The sequence below is a fragment of the Mycteria americana genome, chromosome 1 (genome assembly GCF_035582795.1).
Source record: "Mycteria americana isolate JAX WOST 10 ecotype Jacksonville Zoo and Gardens chromosome 1, USCA_MyAme_1.0, whole genome shotgun sequence".
Taxonomy (NCBI): domain Eukaryota; kingdom Metazoa; phylum Chordata; class Aves; order Ciconiiformes; family Ciconiidae; genus Mycteria; species Mycteria americana.
The window spans coordinates 103958042-103980164 of record NC_134365.1 but is presented as its reverse complement, the minus strand read 5'-3'; the positions used below and the strand labels follow the sequence as shown (position 1 = coordinate 103980164).

Sequence of the window (22123 nt, the reverse complement as noted above, 5' to 3'; positions counted from 1 at the left end):
CAGCATAACTGTTTGCTCTCTAGTTGACACAGCATGCTCTGTGCAAAACACAATGCAAGCAGGGGAAAATTGAGGCAGAAACATAAATAATCTCTTCTAGCACCTAAAGACACCATATGAGACTCCTTCCTCTCAAGGTTCCTTCCCTGGGAGCTTTAAAATATGCATCTGGCTGCACCTGAAAACTGACTGCTTTTAAATAACCAAGCCTAACAGGTGTTATTTTTTGTTTTAAATTACTCTTATACAGGACTAGAGTCAGGAATTCATTTGACTATACTCAAGGACATAACACAGAGGAATTACACCCTACTGTGGCATATGTCAAGATTTAATCATGAAGCTTTACAAAAGCCTGGTGAAGCCAACTGCTTGAAGTTTTCAACCTGCTTCAAATTTTCAACCTAGAAGTTTTCTATGGCTATATGCAGAGAATTTACTTTTTACAGCAGTATTTAATATGGATGATAAATTCCCATGGAGAGTGGTGCAGCAAATGAAAACAAAGAAACATCCAAATCTTATTTCCCTCCACGTAACAACCGCTAAATAATACAGTTGGAGCTGAGCTGTTTGGATCACTGGAGCTCAATGGTTTTCTTTTCCCAATGAATCACTTACTTCTTCTGACTTCAATACCACCCAGCAAACAAATGTAGTTTCTTAACCTGTCTTTAAAAGGTAGCAATAATTTTCAATGAGAAAGAAACTCCAGCATATGACTAAGCTCTGTTCTTTGTCAAAGATTTCAGGGGCTTGTTCCACTTGTTCTATATATCAGAATACTATAACCTACAGTAATTAGTGTCAGCTGACATCCTACTGAAAGCAACAGCTCTGACCTTAACAGGCTGACTTTAAACTCATTAAACAGTACATCAGGAGCTGTGCATACTGCAGGTGTGTTCCAATTTCTTTAACACAGTAAAGATATTTTATGATACACTACACCTTGGTCAATACTTTGAATATTAAAATACCAAGTGAACTGTGGTCCGTTATTAGCAATAGCCTAACAAAACAGGTGTTCAGGATTATATTCATTCACATAATTAGCACCAAAGCAATAACTCTGATTTTATGCCAGTACTCCTACATTTTTAATCTTAAGTGTGGATAGTATTGTTCTAAGTGAATGAAGGTATTGCTAAAAATGTATAAGTACGTCCTGCATGTTTACAATAGCTTCTTCAATTATAGTTTGAAAATGGTAATTCTGATTAAAAATTAAACAAGTATAAATGCATGCAATCAAGTCCATCTGCAGCTAAAAAACCAGCTGTGTTTGAAATTAGATTAATATTCTGATAATTGTTAGCTTTAAAAAAAATAATCTATCAGCAGGATGAGGAATTAACAATAAAATGCTATGACTGCTTATAGTATAAAGTATATAGTACATACATATGTATTAGTATACTGCTTAACTTTATTGGGCTTGGTTTCCAGAAACCTAGCTAGAAGGGAGGAGAGCAGTGTGCACAAACAGAATTTTCCGAGGTTCTCAGGTCCAGCTGAGAGGTCAATAACTTTGGTGCCTTGGTCAATTTGTAGTCTGTCTGAAAACATCACCTGTATCTTTCTGAGATTCACAGTCTTCACTTAACTATTATTTCAGAAACAATTTTCAAGTGCATTGGCTTTTTTTCCCCCTCCTCTGTCCTTGCATAGCTATTTAAGATTTGCTCAGAGAAATAGCATTGCCTATTTATATGGGTTCAATACCAGTAAGTTTTAAATCTTATACCAAAGCCAGACTTAACATTCATGACTGTGAGACAACACTGTCGGGGCGGGCGGGAGACCCCTTTTTTCCCCACTAGCTATATAACAACAGATAAGGAATGATAATTTCCCCCCAAATAACTTTCTAGATATTCTACCAGTTAATTATAGAACACCAGCCTTGGTGATGTTAAAACTAGTCAGCTCTTTGACACACTTGATGAATAATCCTTCATTCTAGGCTATAGCAGAAGTAAAACATATTTATAATTTTCTTCTTAGGCAATGGAAGGTATTATTTAAGCCCTGCAGGGAAACTGACCCTGTCTCTGCCTTCCCCAAAGTACTAATCAGATCATTAGGTCACCAGAAGCAATGGCAATGATAGTTTTGAAAATAAGAGGATATTTGTTACATTTAAACATTTCAAAATATAAGTTGTCTGGAGGAAAAAAAAGAAAACAAACCAAAACAACACAACACTGCAGCTTTATGCAGGCATTTAATGACAACTTTTTGTAGAGATAAAGAGAGACAATCAGCAGGCTATTAAACACCCTGAAGACAACGGTACGGTCACACAGAGCCACCTTTTGAAGGATGCCAACTCTAGAGGCTCCCCAGCTTATCCTTGTTTCTTTTCCAAATGGCACTCTCTCTTTATAGTCGTACTTCTTTTGCGTTCCCTACCAGCAGGGACTGAGCGATGCTGCGACCACCTATGCAGAAGGAAGTTTAACAGCAAAATGGGTCTGCTAGAAGAGTCTCTTCCCTTTGCACAGGTAGCATGCTGTATAGCTGCTTCATGTCTTTGGCTGGCCACATACTCTCCAAACAGGTACACTTCAAACCCATTAAAGAAATCAGTATCTCCTGGTAATGAAACTTGAATTTCCCAAAGAAGAGGCAATTGTATATGATGGGATTAAACTACAAATTGGAAAGTAGGTTTTTAAACATAGATACAGGACACACAGAAAATTATATCAATTGTTTTCTAAATTCTGTCTTGAACATAACAACAAAGAATGAAATGAAAAACAGTGGTCCCATAAACCCTCCCCTAGCCTTTGATGATGCATATTTTATTTAGTGTTACTTCCTATCTGAATTAAAAAATAAAGCCAGATAGTATTCCCCTAACAGTGTGTGACAACTACAAAGCAAAATCAGAAACTCAGCACTGCAGAAAAATGTAACAATGAAAAATACCCTTTTTTTTTTCCTTTTGAAAGTAAGCTAGGGATCAATTTTATTTGAAAAGGCAAATCATATCACTGCACTCTAAAGCCAGGTAACAAAACATGAATTAATTCAATTAAAATAACATTTCCAGATCAGCATCCTAACATTCAAGATCTAGCTGAAGAACCTATCTAATTTAATCTTTTGTATGTTGGCTAGAAAAGCTCTTGGCCTGGTGTTTTTCATTTCCTCTATTATTGCTTGCTTTTGATCACAGCCAAACTATAGTGGAATTGCAGATGCATTTGTGTAGGCTAGTTTTCTCCTGAGTTCTGTTCCATGATCTTCTGTTGTGTTAGCTGTTATTTAAGCTGATCATTAAGATCCACTCCAGTGTCTTTTTCTTATGATTTCTTTTTTTAACAATGAAATTTTTGCTCAAGTCATTTTATCTACAAAAGTTACCTTGGCTAGTTTTTGTCACTATTTGCACTGCTAAAATACTAAATGATAGTCTCTGCCTCCTTACATTCTCTTACCTTTTTTGATCTCTGCAGTGTTTTCCCCATAACAGTGATTTTAGTTACATCTGATACTCTATATTAAGTTTCAGTAGTGCCACATGAAATGTTTTAAAGTTCTGCAGATTTATATGCTTGCCCTGGTCTGCCTGTTTTTACTCCTGTACACCATTTCTCAAAATTATTCCTAGAGTTTTTCTGTTGGATTGTACTCCACTACATAACCATTTCCATTTGGATTGCGATACCTGCAGTCACATTTTGTTATCGCTTTCACTAACAAATGAATTTGGTAGAATTAAACTACTTAAAAGCAACATCTTACTGAAAAAACTTGAGCATGGGATGATTTATTTTGCATCCATGCAGCATGTGGCACAGAATTTCACTGTGCAAATTCTGCACAGCCCCTTCTGTACGAGTTAGGGCATGTCTGTTAGACAGGTGCAGTCCTGATTCAAGGACTTTTACAAACAGACATCCTGCACATCCACACACAGTTTGTGTTATTGGTTAGAGTTACTCCTACTGTTTGAAGCAAGAATTGCCACAGTGAATCAAACCCAAAGTGCTCTAATCCTGTAACCTGCGGCAGTAGCCATAGCAGATGTTTCAGAGGAAGGTGTGAAAGCTTGCAAATAATCCACTCGGCTACTTCTCTCTTTCATATTTGTTTTCTTCCTGTCCTCCTTCCTTCCCTAGGCCGAAATACAAGGTGTCATATCTATTTAAAATTCTTATTGACTCCAGTAACTGGATATTATTTCTTCCTAAGAATATTCACCCCCCCCCCCCTTTTTTTTTTAAATACATCTTGTTGAAATCTTGGCCAAGATGGTTTTCTGTGGCAATCAGCTCCATGGTTTAATTACACACTGTGTGATAAAACTATTTCCCATTTTAAAATAGTTTTGAATTTCCCATCATTTAACGTAATCGGACGTACCTTTATCTTTGTACTGTATGAAATAGGGGTGTACATTTCTGACCTAGACCATTCATTATTCAACATAGTGTGTTTCCAGCGATCATTTGAGCCAAATTTTTAGCCTAGATATAAGACTCACTGATGTGAATATCCTGCATTGCTCTTGTCATCTCTGCAGTAGGCAGATACATTTTCCTGTTAATCCTCTGGAGTAGTGGCTGTTTTAAATGGTATTCAGAGTCAGAGCTAAACAGATCTTTTCTGAGTGTTGGGATACCTTTCATAACCCTAATCCCTATGTCTTTCCTTGCTTACAGCAGTTACCATGAGCTCAGTAAAAATATGTATGCAGTGAATCAACAGAAAATACTCTGATAGTGGAGTGGGTTTTCAGCCTGGGGTATATCGACCTCTGAGAACGTGTGGAATACTTTAAAGAGATCTGTGAAAGATACCAAAGTGCAATGTGCTATACAAAAGCCACAAATGAGAAGTTTCTAACAAAGGTTGCATCTCCACTGGATAAATTTCAGGAATCCATGCACTGAGAAACATTGACAACCACTGCACCAAAATATGCTTTACTGTTCCCAGGCAATATTATACCAAAAAATAACCAATCACAATCACTATTAAACGTCACAAACAGATTCATCATTTATCTCCTAGATACTCCCTCAATGGCACTGATGCTTTAGGTCTATAAGAAGTTAATTCTCAGTCCTACTATGCAAGTCATTTGTAAATGCACACCTCCATTTTTCATAAACACACTTACGGGTGGCCGGAGAACCAATGTGAGAAACAGCAAGGCACATACATGTAGAGTTTAATACTCCAATTTGTTAATAAGAAACTAGGAGGAATCAGAGAGACAAGAAGTTGAAATCTAAGCTAACAGAAAGGCAGAGCTTACAAATCTCCAAAAAGGGAGCAATTTTTAGATTGATTACAGTACAATTACTTCTTTTCATTGGAAATTAAATTAGCTTATGATGAATGATGGGATGATGCTTTGAAAGTCCTATTAGGAATGAAGTGCAAAATATCACCCTTTTTACAGCCAAGATGTTAGGGCATACTCGTGTTGACTTCATCAACATAATGATTTTGAGCCTGAAAAAGTGAAAAGCAAAATTTCCAACTGTGTTTCTCTGCCAAATGCATATTTGAAGTTCCTACTTGGGATGGTGTGGTTGGGAAGGAAAAGCAGGAATGAGAGAGCTATTATATTAAGTTTTACAATTAAATGCAACCATTTAATTTAGAAATCTCTCTGAATTAAGCTGGCTTTTGATCCTCTGTACATCTAAATGCAAATTTTCATGCTTTTTTTCCATACATTCTCAGAGCTCAAATGACAACTGTTACAGTGAGGAAGAGAATACTCACAGAAGTAGAAAGTTAGACAAAACATGGAGAGAGAATGTAATTTTATATTTATGTCTCATTCTTGTCCTTGCACCTTCCTCCTAAGGGTCTGCCATTGTTGTGGTCTGTGTTATACTCTGCTAACATTTCTATTGTTAGTAACTTTCAGGAGGGTTAAATAAACCAGAAAACCTCTTAAATGAACTTGGGATCACCGCTGGATAAAAGCTGAACAGAGAATGTAAGAGAGTGGATGTATTAAAATGGTTTGACAGAGACACATGTCCTCATCTTCAGGGGCTACTATAAATAAGCCAAGTAGATAGCAAGCACCATGCCCTACACTGAATGAGTAAGTTCGGGACTTTCTGTTCCTTTTAAACATATAACTACTCATTAAAAGTCATCACACCTCACACTGTTAGAGCCCAAAAGGCAACAAGTCTTTATTTCAAGACACTCCTTCGGCCACTCTTTACCCATTGGCTATTTGTCCTTGAGCATAACCTGAGCACATTTTATCTTTGTCCAGGCCAACACAACAGAAGACAGGGGCTTGAAGGGGGCACACGCAGGGCCTCCAACCCCATGCATCCTCTGAGAGCAGGGAATGCGTCCAGCTGAAGCTGGCAACTTATGTGAAGGCGATTCATCTCCACACCACTTGATACAAGTCCCATCACGCACTTTAAAACTAGTTACTGCATCTCCCATATGCTGGTGCAGGCTGAGCATGTTGGCACAACTCTTAGTAACTTGCTTCTTGACTTCCTGCACGTGCTCCGAGAAATTAACTACTTTTTCAACAGAGTATTCAGGCAAGGTACCCATATCAGGCTTCAGCCCAGCAAGATGAAGTTGCAACACTCCAAGGAGAACAAATATTATTCTTCTCACAGGGCATTAGCCTGTTACAAACCACATTAGCCCCCTCACTTTTTAGCCAGTCTCTAGTGACATCAAATGTAAGAAACTCCAGATAAGGGAAAAGCTTGGTGGGATTCCACACGATGTACCTGGTTTCAGGCTGAGAACCAAACATGATCATGATGCATCCTGCCTATCAGTATGTTTCTCTCAGTTTGGAGATGACAAAATGTGCTGTTGTCACATTACACACAGAATTAACTAGTTGACAGCGATGGTGCTCAACCTTATGTCACCAATTAGTTTTCAAGAAAATAGGTTAATACAGACCTTTACAGTACACAACCTCTTTTTCCTCTTTCTTTTTCTGAATGGCTGCCAATAATCAATTTACTCCATTGTCCCCAGTTTAATGGATTCTTAAATGTCTAGGCAATATGCTTGTCATAGCACTCAGGTTGTTCAGAAACTATTGTTTCACATCCCAAATTAACTAGAAAATAATTTGCATCTTGTTTTTAGCAAGTTAAACCTTCTCACCCCCATACCCATTGTTTGTGTACAAGTAAGGGAAAATGGAAAATGTCTTGACATATGGAAGGTATGTAACAGAGTAAACAATATTTAGTCCTCATCCCGATCCTCCCAAAGTTTTGCTACTTGCCAGCATTTATATAGATTACCGGCTTAATCTAATAAACTAGAAATCTCCATGGATGGGGTATTTTATCCAACTGGCTTGAGAAAAGTCGGACCTGTAAAGTTCATCAAATGATTCACTAGATGCAATGCAATAAATCAATTCTCTATCTAGTACTCTGGAAGCAACAAAATATTTTATATATTAAGGCTGAATTCAGAAATACAGCTGATGAGAGAGAAATCTAGAATATATTTATTTATATATCATATAATTCAGTTAGTAGCAGCTTTTTGTCTCACTAAAAATCAGATTTAAATGCAGAATATTAAGGTGTTACCTTTAACAGAAATACCAGTTTAGTCCTTTTTGCAGTAGTGCTACAGATCCTTTTCTGATTATATATATATATATGTACACATTTTGCTACGTGTAAAAAGTTTTTCTGGAGGCTCATGGTTCTTTCTGAAATACAGGTGAACTCTGACTATGTTTTAAACTAAATGAATATACATCATATAACATACTCTGCCAAAAGGAGGGATGCAAGAGCCTAGATGTCTTCTGTATTGACAAGGAATGCTTGTTTATATACTAGAAATGTCTTTTTATGAGCTACTGTTGCCTTAGAAACCACTACTAAAAATGAAAATTTTGTCTCCATGGAACAAAACCATGCTATTCAGTTATCCCAAAATTTACCTTATCTTTTCCTGATCAATCTGAAACTGAGATCAGCAGTCGGATGTTCCTAGCTCTTAGTTCCTCCTTCCTATTCTAAAATTATATATTGCTGTAAGTTTTGTGATTCCTGATAGCAAACAGAGGCCAATCTCTTATTTCCTACCAACCCTCTTATCAAAACCATATTTACATTCTTTGTCTCAATAGGCTGGAGGACAAAAAAAAAAAACTCCAAAGGCTTCACGGAAGTCAGAAAGCTGTTTTCTGAGATTTCAATCTTTTCATGTACCATTTAAAGCATTGAACAGTTCTCCGACCAGTAGTGTCAGTCCAAAATTCTTGGGAAACATAATGACCTTTAACTGTGTTATTTTGGGGCATTTGTCGGTTTTTCCATCACTACTTAGTTGAATATAGTCTCCTAAATAGTCTTTCAGTGTGAGCACAAAATGTAGCCATTTTCTAGGTGGTTTCCTTTCCAGATTTTCCCTATCAGTGTTACTGCTTTTCCTAGACTTCGATTCCTGATTTTTGCACTGCATGTGGGAGGATGTGCCAATAGAAAGAATTTAAGATATGTTCTAAACCAGCAAGTAAAGAGGAATAGGAATTGACTGACAACAGGAAGACAAACCAAAAGATGCCGATCATCTGACTCAAGGCTGTGCCTGCTCAGATATGGTAAATTCACAAGGTAAGAGGGCCTTTCGGCTTATTTTTGTGAGGATGCAACCTGTTTTGCCACAGAGCATGACAGCTTGATAAAATTTGATTTATCTTTTGCATCAGTTTACAATTTTTATGTCTGGGAATACATTCACACAGCATTGACCACAGCATCACATATGCGTGCATATAAAATTCTAATTTTTGGCTTCTGATTGGCTTAGGTTGTCTTGTAGCTCTTGTTTCCAAAGCAAACATCCAATTGTACCGTTCTATTTCTGACACCAGGACTAAGACAAAAAGGGGAATAAAAAATAATCACAGTTTCCTCTGAGCACTGACAGACAGTAGCGTACTTGGAGATGTGAGCCTAAAAATAATATTATTCAATATGCAGACCCACTCTATGGATTTCTTGTAGCTACAGGTACTGGGCTGTTATCAAGAAAAATCCCTGTGGAGAGGAAACACGAATTCTAAAAGCACCAGAACCTTTCTGAAAGCACTGAGGGTTTAACCTTCATATGGCAAAAGCACAGTATGGAACTAAATAGATGCTATAAAAACCTCTAGTAATACACGAGTCCTGCTGTTGGGAAGATGTTCATGAGGAGGAGACAGGTCAATGACATAACAATGGTCAGTGAAAGCTGCGAGAAGACATGAGATCCAGTGTGGGGTTCTATTCTTTTCTGTTACCATGAAAGACTGCTTAAAGGGTGAAAGTCTTCACTGAGTCCTCCACAGCCACTGTGACAAAAATGTCTTTATTTCCCCCCCTTTTGGCCATAATTGTGCTGTGTTCCTTTAAAAAAAAAAGCACCAGGACTATTGGACTCCCTACAGGGAACATCTACGGGACCTGCTCAAGGGGAGCAAGACCCAGAGGATGGAGCATATAGCAGGCAAGAGCATCCTACAGAAAACTTGGCTATCACCAGATCGTACAGAATGAGTTCAACATGGAACAGGGACTGGAGCACTCAGTCTGCCCTCAAGGATGAGAGAAAGACATTTCCCAAGGACCAGAGGTGACAGAATAGAATTGGGCAGACTCAGCCACAATGAATGGAAGTCTGGATATAAAGACCCACTTGCAAGAACAGAGGGGTCTGGGCTTGAAGGAATGAGCGACTTAAAATGCTTTTAATTTCTATTATGCCTGACTCTGCTCCTTTGAAATCTTCCTATTTACAAAGTTTCTAGTTATAATGAAACATAGCATTTTCCCACCTGAGTTTCAAAGCTTTTTGCTCTTCTTTGTGGAGTTCATGGTCAAAACAGATTCACCTTAAATGTCTGGCTGACACAGGGTCCTGCCACCGGCCATCAGCCTCTAATGTCCCCTCCTTATTTGCAGTATCCTGATGAACATGCTACAGATACCTGCTTCTGGTACAGCACGTGGTTGCAACCTTGGAGGACTGGGGCAATGGCTCTGAGGTGTTCCCCCTACAACAGCTGCCTCACAGACTCTCACCTACAGCTAGGTGAACCGATAGTAAAATAGTGAGCGTTTCATCAAAGCCTGTCCTATCTTTCACGAAAGCCCTTCAACACAGATATATTGCCATGAAATATTCCTTTTTTTTTTTTAACAACGTAGCATTTCCTGATTAAAAGCAGCTCGAGCTACGATGAAAGAGGCAGGCACAAATTATTCTGAAAAACTAATTGTTCAGTATTGGTATCCATTAGAAATATACAGGATAAATAATACCCTAAGGCCTCAAATTATCATTTGGTATTTTTTCCTGAACCTAACTGGGAGAGGCTGCTTGGCAATTTCCAGTGCCTTCCACCAGCTGAGCTGATTAGCCCATGATCAGTGCTGAGCAATGTAAGTTAACTTGCCTGTCACTGGGGGCATTTGCTGCCAGCTGAGCACGCTCACACGGACAATTAGCAAGGCTCAGCCAACATGTGATAACTTGTTAAGCTGCAGTAATGTTTATTTTTCCTTTCAAGCCTCATACTAAGAAGCAGTGTGAAGCAAAAGAGGTTTTGAGAACTAAATGAGGGAAAGCTCTCCTATAAAGGAAAAAAAACTATGATTCCCCCCCCCCCAGCTTGCATGTTAATACTGATACAAAACCTTGCAAAGTGACTTGTTTTGCTCTAGTCAGCTTGCAGTTCTGTGTAGACCTTGTTTTAAGAAGTGGAATTTACAGTGAATTTATCAGAACACCCCTATTTTAGGCTTAAACTTAAAAAAACAATTATATATATAATATATATAAAAGATCTGTAATCCCATTACAATAGCTATACTGAATTCAATAGATACACCAGAGTACTTACTACAATACAGTTAAATTATACAAGTTCCTCATTTTGGCCACACATCACTTTTTAAAGTGAAATAGAGAAAAGGTTGAAATAGGTTAAAAATAAATTATTTAATACTAATTTATTACCTCTATTAGAATTCTGTCACTGTGCCCTATCATGGGAACATTCAAATTCTATGCATTTTGCGAGAGTACTAATAAGAATGCACTCTGAAATAATTTTAGTTTCAGTGATAGATATGAAAGTTACTTGAAATCAGCTTATAATTAGCTAAGAGTCTTAATGTTGTGGTAGTAATCGTAACAGGAATGTAATTGAATATTTTGGTATGGTGAAAAAAAGCTGTATCTGAACTTGTAATTTTATTAGCACCAACACACTCCTTTCCCTACTTTCTTCATACTGCAGGTGCAATTTACTTTTTTCTTCTCAGGCAAATTTGAACAAGCTTCTCCACGTTCAAAAATTTTTCACTTCAGTGGAAACCGCTCCCTGCAACACCACAAACCAACCAAACAAAAAACACATCCAAACCCCATCTTCCACTATAGCAATTTACTTGCATCACATAAGGAATTTAAGTATTAATGAAACAAGAGTTAAACCTTGAGAGAAGGGTCCTACATATCCTGTTAGATGGTAAGCTTAAGTAAAATAAAATGAAAATTTGAATTTATGAATGCAAGGCTTGACACCATGCTTCCAAAAGTGGAATTGTTGAGATTCTCTCCTCCTCCATCCCCGCCTTTTAAAAACATGCCTTTGTAAATGAACACAAGTTAGCAGAAGGGGAAACGATGTGGGGGGAAAAAAAAGCCAACAAAAACTAAACACAAAACCCAAATAAGAATGGAAAAGGTCCTCCCACTTATACCTGCATATTTGCTTAAAAAAAACCCCTTTTGCCAAAGTTTATTATACATCCCTTACACAGCCAAAAATCAAAACAACTTCCCTTAAACACATTGGCAGTGCTATTAAACCACATGGATGGAGAATGGAACAAAGCCAATTCAAACTACTATTCCTATGGCGTAGACAAATCTGAAACCGAAATAAAAGAGGCACAAGGCAATCAGCTGTTCAAATTAGATACGACAAACTTACGCTTGTTGTGTAAGCAGCTTCAGGATCGTCCTCTAACACTCGTGACAAACCAAAATCAGAGACTTTACACATGAGGTTACTGTTGACCAAGATATTACGGGCTGCCAGATCACGGTGTACGTAGCCCATGTCCGAGAGGTACTTCATGCCAGATGCAATCCCCCGCAGCATGCCAACCAGCTGGATGACTGTGAAGTGGCCATCGTGCTTCTGCAAGTAAAGATGCAAGTTCAAAAAACACAGCTAGTTTTCATAGATTTTGTACTAGTGATATTAACTACAGCTCATATTTAAAATACATTTGTAACCCATCCAGCCACCTGTCTGCTGCAAGCTTGTTTTTTTCAAGTATTTAACTTGGTCAAAGCAGTGCAAGCTATCCTATCTCTCACTGTGCAGCTTATCCCCTTTTCTTCCACATTTTCACACTCTCCACAATCTTTCTGCTGACAGCATTTAATGTCTTTTATCCTCAGTTACTAAGAACACTTTCCCCAAACACTATTTTTTAATAGAAGAATGACAACACACAGAAAAATCCTCTCTTCATCTCTTATTCCATGGCCTCAGGAAACAAAAAGCCCTCATTTTATTGCCTCAGCCTTGATTGTCTGCACAAAGTACTGCTGTTAGCTCACTTTTGGGTTTTTTGTTTAAACAAACCCAAACCTGGAAAAAGTATGGGGCTTTACCTCATGTCTGTTCTGCACCTAACACCATATAATCTCTGAAACAGTAGATTAAAAAGGAGATTTGGGCTGAAATTCAGGGGCCATGTGTAGCTTTTCCAAAGTCTTCCTGGCTGACTAGGCCCGTTAAGCCCAGACCCATGAATGCATTAAGCTGCTTAAGTCCTGCTGAAATCTATTGGAGTTGAACACGTAAATCAGAGTTCTGTTGTTAGCCACGCTTGTCCGTCTGGTCAGTGTTGGTGGGCCTCAGTTTCCCATCCACAAAGTTCAGGTTAACACTTCTGTGCCTCCTAAATCAGAAGCCTCCTGAATTATGTGGCAGTAGGGACCAAGTGAGTACCTGTACAGAAATCCGATTATGGGCTTTTTGCCTGGTTTAGGTCTGCCCGATCTACCATTTACAGCAGGCTGCTTACAGCAGTATTTTTGTGACCTCAGCTGGCAGACATTTAGCGTCTCATGGATTATTCAGTGAGCCAGGCTTTTATGTTAGCAGGAACAGCCAAACAAAAACAAACAACTCTTCCCTGCAAGCAAGTTAACTTTCCATTTGCTCTTTCAACACCTTCAGCACTGGGCTACAGACAAGTAGCAGTGTCCTGATCAGCATTCAGGACGTTTCTGTTGCTTAGCTCATACATTTTAGCAAGATGATTTTTGTAGGGAAGAAATTTACGGTAAGTTCATTAGATTCAGAAAGCAATAGGCTGAACTGTATGGATATGCTTAACTTTATCCCTGATCAGCAAAGTATTTCAGCATTTCCATCAAGATTCAATAATTTGGGGCCTATATCTAGCTAGTCGGGATATCTAGCTAGTCAAGACACAAGAGTGATAACCTGACATTTGACAAAAGGCCACCCCCTGTTATGGGCCTATCACATTCCCTGTCACCAGCCCCTACCGCAAGAGTAAGGGGAACCTCTCAGAGTCCAAAACACGCCAGTGACAGATATTTTAAATAAAAACTTTCCATCTAGCAATTAAGCAAAGAGAGACAAAAGAGAATATTCTTAAATACTTTAAGCCTCTTCCAATAAAGGACATGAACCCTATCCAGTATTTTATGTCATGAAGCCACACAGGATTTGGGTTTTGCTTTTTATTTAATAATTCTAAATGTTCAATTGACTCAAAATTTGTTAAGCTGGTTGCAAACAGTTAATACTCTTCACACTTACCCTGTATGGATAACTTTTTTTAGCTAACAGTGGAATTAGGGTTTGGAACAAAGCACCTATGACTTACTTTTGCAAAACAACCACCCAAGCCCCCCTCACCCCCACAACAAAGCATCAAACAAAACTAAGCCCCCAAACCTCTAGATTTTACCTCCTCCTTATCATCATTAACAGCTCCTTTCTTTCAACAAACCTCAGAATCATCTGCAACACCTCCCTTAACCTTTTGTCCCCTTGGATCACAAGCATTAATTCCTTCCTTTTTTAATTTGTGCTCTTTCAAATCTAGACCATGCTTGACTGGTTTTTCACAAAACATAACCTTTTTCTGCTCTTTCGAAATCTCAGTATTTGCCTTACCAGTATAGCAGAAATGCCTGAGTTAAAAACAATCTCATGCTTTTGCCATTCTCTCCCTCCTCCTTTCAAATTTCTTTGGGCTTCTGCCTTGACACAAAAAGTTCAAGCTTCTTATCTCCACCTTTAAAGGAATGACAGACTTGCTAACATACCAGTTGCAATTTTATTCTGTCCTCCTCCTCCCTCTGTATATTTCTCTGAATCCTCTTCTGCATCTGTTCTCCTCTGTCCCTTCTCATGCTTGGTTTGATATAATTTCATTGCCAGCCTTGCAGTTAGAACAACGACATTTTTCCTGTCAGCAAAACAGTCTTCTCTCTCTCAAGCCTCTCTGTAATCACTTCTGCATCAGTTTCCATGCCAGTTGTATTCCCTTACAATCTATAAACTGTTATCTTCCCATATATCAAAATATTTGTCTGATTTAAGCTGATCAGGACAGAGGCTATGGGCCATATTTAACCCTTGGAAAATTCAACTAAGTCGGTGAAATTATACCAGGTATGAATCTGGCCTCCTATTTTCAGCATTTGCAAATCCCCACGTACATCCGTGAGTCAGACCAATCCTTTGGCACCTTTCATTATCTCATTTCATTCGCTTGTCATATAGGGACATAAACCACTCAGCTGAATGATATGGCGGTTGTTATCCAGGGCTTTATTCTGATTCCCATGGCTTAGATTTGAACTATGCTTTTGATAGGATTCCCACTGGGGTGTTAAGGGTGTTAATCAATACTGGCAGCAATTCAGACCCCAGTGGACTTACCACATTTATCCTATCATCCCATCAAATTTTAATCAGGCTTTAATGGCTTTGCTAAATCAGCTGAGTATAGATGCAGTATCTGAGTAGTTGCCATTGCATTTATGCAGCCCTGCAAATGCCCTGAAAAAATGTTGTTTTTTCATTCAGCTACAGCTTGCCTTTGAAAATCTTATGTACATGAAGTATTCTCCTCCTATTACAGACCTTTCAATAGCACTGATGTGTAATGGGCCAGTCAAGAGGGTCAGTTACTTTAGGGGAGGAAGAATGATATCCTAAGTTTCTCTCATTGCTTTTCACCCTCTAGTTTCCAGCTCCAGTGTGCACTAGTTCAGTGCCTTTCTACAAGCCCATGGAATTTTTCTTCTTCAGAAGACTTTTTCCATTTTACTACTGAGTAAACTTTTGGAGGTGTGGTGGTTGAATTTTTCTATATTGTTTCTGGACTTTTGTCTATTCTAAACCCCACTTCTTTATTTGCCCTATAGGTCAGGGCATTTTTATGCCTTTATATTCTGAGAAGCGTACAGGAATTGCTACAGGTCTAAATATTTTACTGCAGATGATGTAGATCTTATTTTAGATGGAGAATAGCATTGAAAATGGTGTATTTATGTCTAACTTAGATCATATTTACCGGTGACAGTTCCTATTGGTCACTATATGAAAGAGGTAGCTTTTGCTATGCATTTATTGTTACTGTTCTACCATGCAAAGTAAATGGTAGAACTTTATCAGGATAAATCCTCCAAAATTCAAGTTGCAACTTGGTATTCCCTGGAAGTATAACTCATGTGGATCATATCATGTGGATCACACTCAGGTTTATATTACTAGTACTGAGTAAGGTCAGCTGTCAATTTCTTTAATCAACTGTTAACAGGGTTCCATACAATCAGCAATACCTAATTTCATTAAATGTAATACATAAAAGACTGAAATTACTTTACTTCATTTTAAATGCTACTGAGTGATCCTACGCAAGAATCTAAGTGCCTCCTCAACCATTAAAAATATGGGAAATCTTTTTATTATTTAAAAAAATGTTGCAAGATGAAGCCCTTCCAAAGCGTATTTCAGGATGCAATAGCCGCCCTCAAATCTGGACAGAACAGCAGCAGTAGCCTTGCAACCTGTGACCCTGTCTTTCTTACTCAGCTACAGCAACAAGAAAGGGATGTCCTGGAATAACCAGGTGTCCCTGCCCACTTTGGTGCACTGGAATAGAGCTGTCACAGAATCACAGAGCTGGAAGGGACTTTGAGGGGGGATCAGATCATCTCCTCACCCTGTGTCGTTCCTGACATGCTTTTCTAACCTGCACTTGAAGACCATTAGGGCCAATATTTCTTACCCTACCCACTCTAATACCACATCTTATTTAAGATGTCCACTTAAATAAGATGCCTCCCTTGAGCATGGCAGTTTGATTGGCACAGATTTCCATTCCTCTTTGCAACTGCTTTTTATGCCCATGAAGGCTAAATATCTCTCTTGCCCTTTTCTTTGGGCTTAACACAGGTTCAGTCCACAGATCTCATTTGCTTGGCAACTATTCTTTTTGATTTTGTTGTGGACTCTGCTCACCTCCTCCACACAGTTCCTGAAGCATTAAGGTCCAAACAAGACACAGTACTCTGAGGCTTTGCCAATGTGAAGCAGAGCAGAAAAGTTACTTCACAGACCTTGCAGGGGATACTCCTCTTTCTAGATTCCATTGTGGTATTTGCCATTTTCACAGCAACGTGACACCCCTGACCTACTGCAACCTCTAGAGTAATTTCTTCCAGCAGACTTCCTTCTGAACAGTTATTCTGTGTTCCCAACTCTATAGCTGATTATTCCAGCCTCGGTGGAGTATCGTGCCCTTGTCCTTACTTATTTCTAATTAGTTTTTAAAACTAATTAGTTAATAAATTATTTCTTAAATCTGTTGTGATGATTTTAAATTCTAGCTCTGTCCTGCTGTCTGCCTGTGTTCCTACTCGGCTTTGTGTTGCCTGAAAATTTCATAAGTTTAGTTGCAGTCTCAGGATCCAGAAGGTTAATGAAAATGTGGGGAAACACAGACTGCAGAACAACCCTACTTCATGTATCTTTCCATCCAAAGTCTGTTCTCTCCATACAGTAGGTAGCCAGTACCGTGTCCACCAATAGAAATTCCATGAAGACCATATTTCTCTAGCTGCTCATAATGATCTCATGCGAGAGAGTTTTAAAGCCTTACTAAAGTCAAGATTTACGATATCAACTGCTTCTCCCATACCCACAAAGCCTGCGCCCTGTTACAAAAGGAAACCAGACTGACATAATTTGTTCTTGACAAATCCATGTTGGCTCATACTTATCTCGCTGTTATCTTTAAGGTGCTCATAAATACTTTTTTGATAATTTGTTCCAGAAATGTTACAGCAGTTGACATTAAGCTGACTGGCCTGTAATTTCTTGGCTTCTCTTTTCCCTTCTTTTTAAAGACGTGGATGACATTGGCTCTGTTCTGATCCCCTGGTTTCTTACATATTCACCACAAATTCGCAAAGATAAAGAGCACACTGAAAGTATCCACATTACCTATCAAATTCTTTTTGGCTTCAAATACAAGACAGTTTGTAATAAATGTCTTGTTGCTCATTAGGAAGAATATCTACAGTGATTAAAAATACCCAGCATTTCTAAATTAACTTCTCACAGCAGTATCAGAAATACTGTTTTCTACTTCTTTTTAGCAGGGTAAAACATTGCTTGAGAACAAATGTTGGCTCTGTAGCATCAGTGACAGCTTCGCAGTGTAATCTTAGCTCACATATATACATGCTGCTTACAATTTCACTATTAAGGTATCATCGGATTCATTCAAACTCAGTTTCTAATTGCTGAATTAGTTTTTTGGTTCAGAAAAAAATGTTGGTATCAACAGTCTCCAGTGCAGGTTTTCTTCTTTACAGAGTCATTTTTGAAAGCAAAATACTACCTTTATCCTACCAGGAAAGGAACCTGCCTTCAATAAATAAAAGTGCACATGAATGCTGCATGTGAAAGCAAAAGAAGAAGTATTAGTTGTGAGCTCTAATGTTGTTGCCTCTCCGGATGCAGATAAATAATAATGGGAACCATTAAACTTAGGAAAGGCCACCTGGCCCCTTTTCCCCAAAGCTGACTCTGACGAGCGAGGCCATGTTAGATGGATATACAACATATACTTTACGACATTGTTTTGTAGAACTTTCTACAAGTCTTCATTTTTCTCTTTTCTCCCTTTCTCCCAAACTCACTAAATGAAGGTGTCTGCCTCAGCATCTAAACTCTAGTTGAAAAAAGGCTGAGCCTGATAGCAAAGCTGCTCTGAGAATAACTTCATAACAATTACTGCATCAAAGAGCAATATATCATATTTTCTCCTTCTAGTAACATTTTTTTCCACACATTTTTACACTTATCTTAGCCTCTGCTAGACATGCCTCAAGGGATTAAAATTTGGTGATGAATTCCAGGGTTTCATTTGCTGTACAGTCTGCTACAGTTAGTGCTCTAAGGCAGTTAAACATATTTTTTATAGAATCTTTAGAACATATTTTCTTTGGAAGAACAGAATATATTTTACAGCATTTTTACCTACTATGCATGCCTGTAAATAAATCTAACCTTTTTTTACAAGTATTTTAATTTTCTGAAGTGAAAGGAAATGTATCAGTCACATGTTTTTAGGTAGGAAGAGGAGCATTACTATTGCAAATAGTAACTGAAGAAAGCAAGACGACCCTGTGATTACCCTAGGTAGATGAATCCGTTCCTCCTACAGCTCAGAAATTCACAAAACTGGGCAAGACTGGAGCATCTTTCAAACCTAAAAATCTGTCTCTTCAGGGTACAGTTAAGGGAAAAGGCTGCAAACCCTGAGGAGCTCTCTTTCCCACATTGATCCCTGGAGAGTGCACATTCCCTTCCTAATAAAGAAGGGTGAGCAAAACCAGAGTGCAGTGGATACAGCTGATAGATTATTTTAGTAGCAGGCCTGCTACAGAACCTGCCGCAATACCATGAGTTCTCATCTGGTTAATATTGCTGTGTCCCTGGTTCTTGCCTCACTGCGCCGACTATTGGTTAGCACACCTGGGACACCGAGCAGGAACAAAACACTGACAGTAGTCTGGTAGTCTGCAGCTGCAGAAAAGTACTGAAAGAAGTTAAAGTACTCTGGTGATAGTTTTTTGGTTCATTGTACATGACTCTAGGTAGCCAACCACAAACAAACATCCCCAAAAGTTAACTTCTGTGTTCCTTTTCTGTAGCTTAAATCCATGACCGTAACGAACGATGCACAAGGAGGGTGAACGCAGACCACAGCCAGCAGATGATCTCCAGGTAGCATTCTGTGCAACTGAACCCAAGAAGCAATAGTCTCCCAAACATACAAGCTACCTAGCCTCCTAATCACCCCGTTCCTGTCTATGTGATGCTAAATCCAATTACTTTAGCCAGGAATGACCCTTTAGATGGAGCTGTGAAAACAGTAGATGAGATTTAACTCTAAATAGCTCCATAAGTCTGTGAGGCATCTACTTAGAGAGTGGGCTGAGCCAGGGAGGGTATATCAGGGTGAAAGGACCAACCTCAGGGCAAAGGACTTTTATGGGAATTACTGCAATTATCTGTCAGGCAAGACTGAGGGAAATGTGGTGTCCAGCACAAACAGCTAAGGAGTGAAACTGGGACTCAAACCTGGGTTATATTACTGTATAATATAACTGCTCTGAACTGCTCTGAACTCCTCTGAACTGCTGCATGGGCTTGAGTGCAACATGGCACTCATCTCCGTTTTCCCTCAGCAAAATGGGATCACATCTATGTTATATACAAAGACTGCAAGATCACCAAGCAGTGATTCAATACCCATGTGGTTTACTTGGTCATGGCTATGCTCAGAGAACAGGCATCTCAAGCCCACAGCAGTGGCAAACTGCTTGTTAAAAAGGTTTTGTGTTTTTTAGGCTTTTTTTTTTTTCTATTATGTGTCTCTCTTGGTTGTCTTTCTTGTATCTTCTATACTCTGTATCAACAAGCCTGAGCAAACATATCTGACTGCAACTATCTAATTACTGAGTACATCTTTCTATCAATACAGGTAGCTGCCCTTTCAACTTTTCATGTGTTTATTTATTTTCCTCATACGTTTGCAGAATAAGTGATTGCTAAGATCTCCATTACAGAGGCGGGTGACTGGAACGTAAAGACAATGTGTCCCATCCAAAGTCTGTGTGTGAAGTTGGTAATAGGAAATTGTACCTGATTCTCTTCAATTCCCAAGCTGAAGCATTAGCCACTTTCCTTCCAAGCACAGATTAGTCCTATCTGGCAGCTGCTGGAGTAATACTGAAAGAAGAGCCTCTAGCCCCTGAGGAAATACTAAGCTGGAAGCTCACATCCTTTTTCAGCAAAATCTCTCCAAGTGTTACCACAATTGAAGTCACATGTACCTTATTTCTGGTTAAATGAGCATTTCCTTGACAGCAACTTTCAGGTATGCCTTTGTGGGATGATTAACTTATATGCATCAATATTCTATGAGAAAAAAGATAACTGAGTTTCATCTGATGGAAATGAGTTTTATATAATTGCCAAAATAATGCAGGATTTCTGAGGAAAATTTAGTGTCAAGTGTCTCCAGCAATTTAGGATGTCTGGTGGCGCACAATTGCTGTAATTAATTACCATCATCTTACAGAATTGGTTCTAATTATCTGATGCTTTTCCACTAAGAATATATCTGAAGCATCTTCATATTGCAAGTGCATGCCAAATTTTTTCCCCAAAAGCTAAAAGTCAGCAGCCAGCATACAGGATATTTTGTAGGGTGGGGAAGATACAATCTAGCTGAGCTTGCTGTTTACTTCATACAAATAGCACAAAGCAAGCCACTGTTTTGGGGACTTGGCCACATAACTGCAACCAAAATACAGCACTAAATAAGATGAAGGATGAGTGTAAGCTGCTGGCCTGGAATTCAGGGGAACTGATTTCATTTCTGCTCTCTGCTATGCACTTTGTGCACAATACTGTGCAGATCACTTAATATCTCAGTGCTTTATTTCCCTATCTGTAAAGCAAGGAAGTAAAGGCTATTAAGACTTTAGGGTTTAGGGGTGAAGGGGAATTTTACTTGGAGCTTATGATTCCTTGCACAACTCATACTGGCAAGCTAACATCCCATCAAGGCCGTGAGGAGGCTGATGGCAAATGTCTTCCATGAGCAGTCTTCCTTCTGGAATACTCTCACATGGTTCATCACAGAGTTTCGATTTGAAATGGTAAGACTGACCCATTTTTGCAGGCTTTTGGAGAAGGACAGGCTGGCGGGATGTGCTGGTTAATTTTTGCAGGTTGCGGTATGAGGGGAAATATTTTTTATGATGAGAAATGGATTTTTCCCCCCTCTCTGTAAAAACTCTTTGCACTGTAACAAGTGATTCTTTTAAATAGTAAGAAAGATAGACTATCTTATAAGCCCTTCCAAATCTCACCACATAAGAATTGTTATATTCACTGAACACCTTTCATTAGGATTGCTAAAGATAAACCCTCTCTGCTTCTTTGTATCTTCACAAAAGCTTTTAAAAGTGTAGACTTATATCGGCAGGAAACAACTATTATTAATGAAGCAGCTGGATTTCTTTTTAAATAGGTTACTTTGCAGCCATTTGCTCTGCTAATTATTAACAGAAATGCTGATGATATATCTACAGTGCTTTGGGATGCTGAATATTAGTCCTTTTAAAAAGCATTTTAGAAGAATAAACCATATCTGAAGTGTGAATTGAAACTGTAAAATAATATACATGGAAACCAGCTGCAGAAATGATTAGCTCACATTTCCCCCCAGCAGCTTTGCCTACAAATATATCTGATGCAACGTGAGAAGTATTGCTTCACAATAACATCATAATTTTGCTGATGTCAGTTTCTATTAAAGTATCCTAATAAGTAGTAACTATTCTGATAAATAAATGCATGTGACGAATAACTGGAATATAGATATCACACCAGAGCAATTCAGAGAAAGGTAATTCTCATGAATTATTTCAGTATTTGGTTTCTCTTCTGCGAAATTCTGCACACACACACGCGCACACACGC

General features: G+C 38.6%; 1 protein-coding gene across 15 annotated transcripts in view; it reads right to left on the bottom strand.

Moving 5' to 3' along the window:
- Positions 1-22123, bottom strand: part of EPHA6 (EPH receptor A6) — a 532902-nt gene that overhangs the window by 52264 nt on the left and 458515 nt on the right. For all 15 annotated transcript variants that reach the window (XM_075515531.1, XM_075515576.1, XM_075515552.1 and 12 more), the window contains one exon: positions 11987-12196. In XM_075515531.1, coding sequence (XP_075371646.1) covers positions 11987-12196 — 210 coding nt within the window. The remainder of the gene's footprint in view (positions 1-11986; positions 12197-22123) is intronic.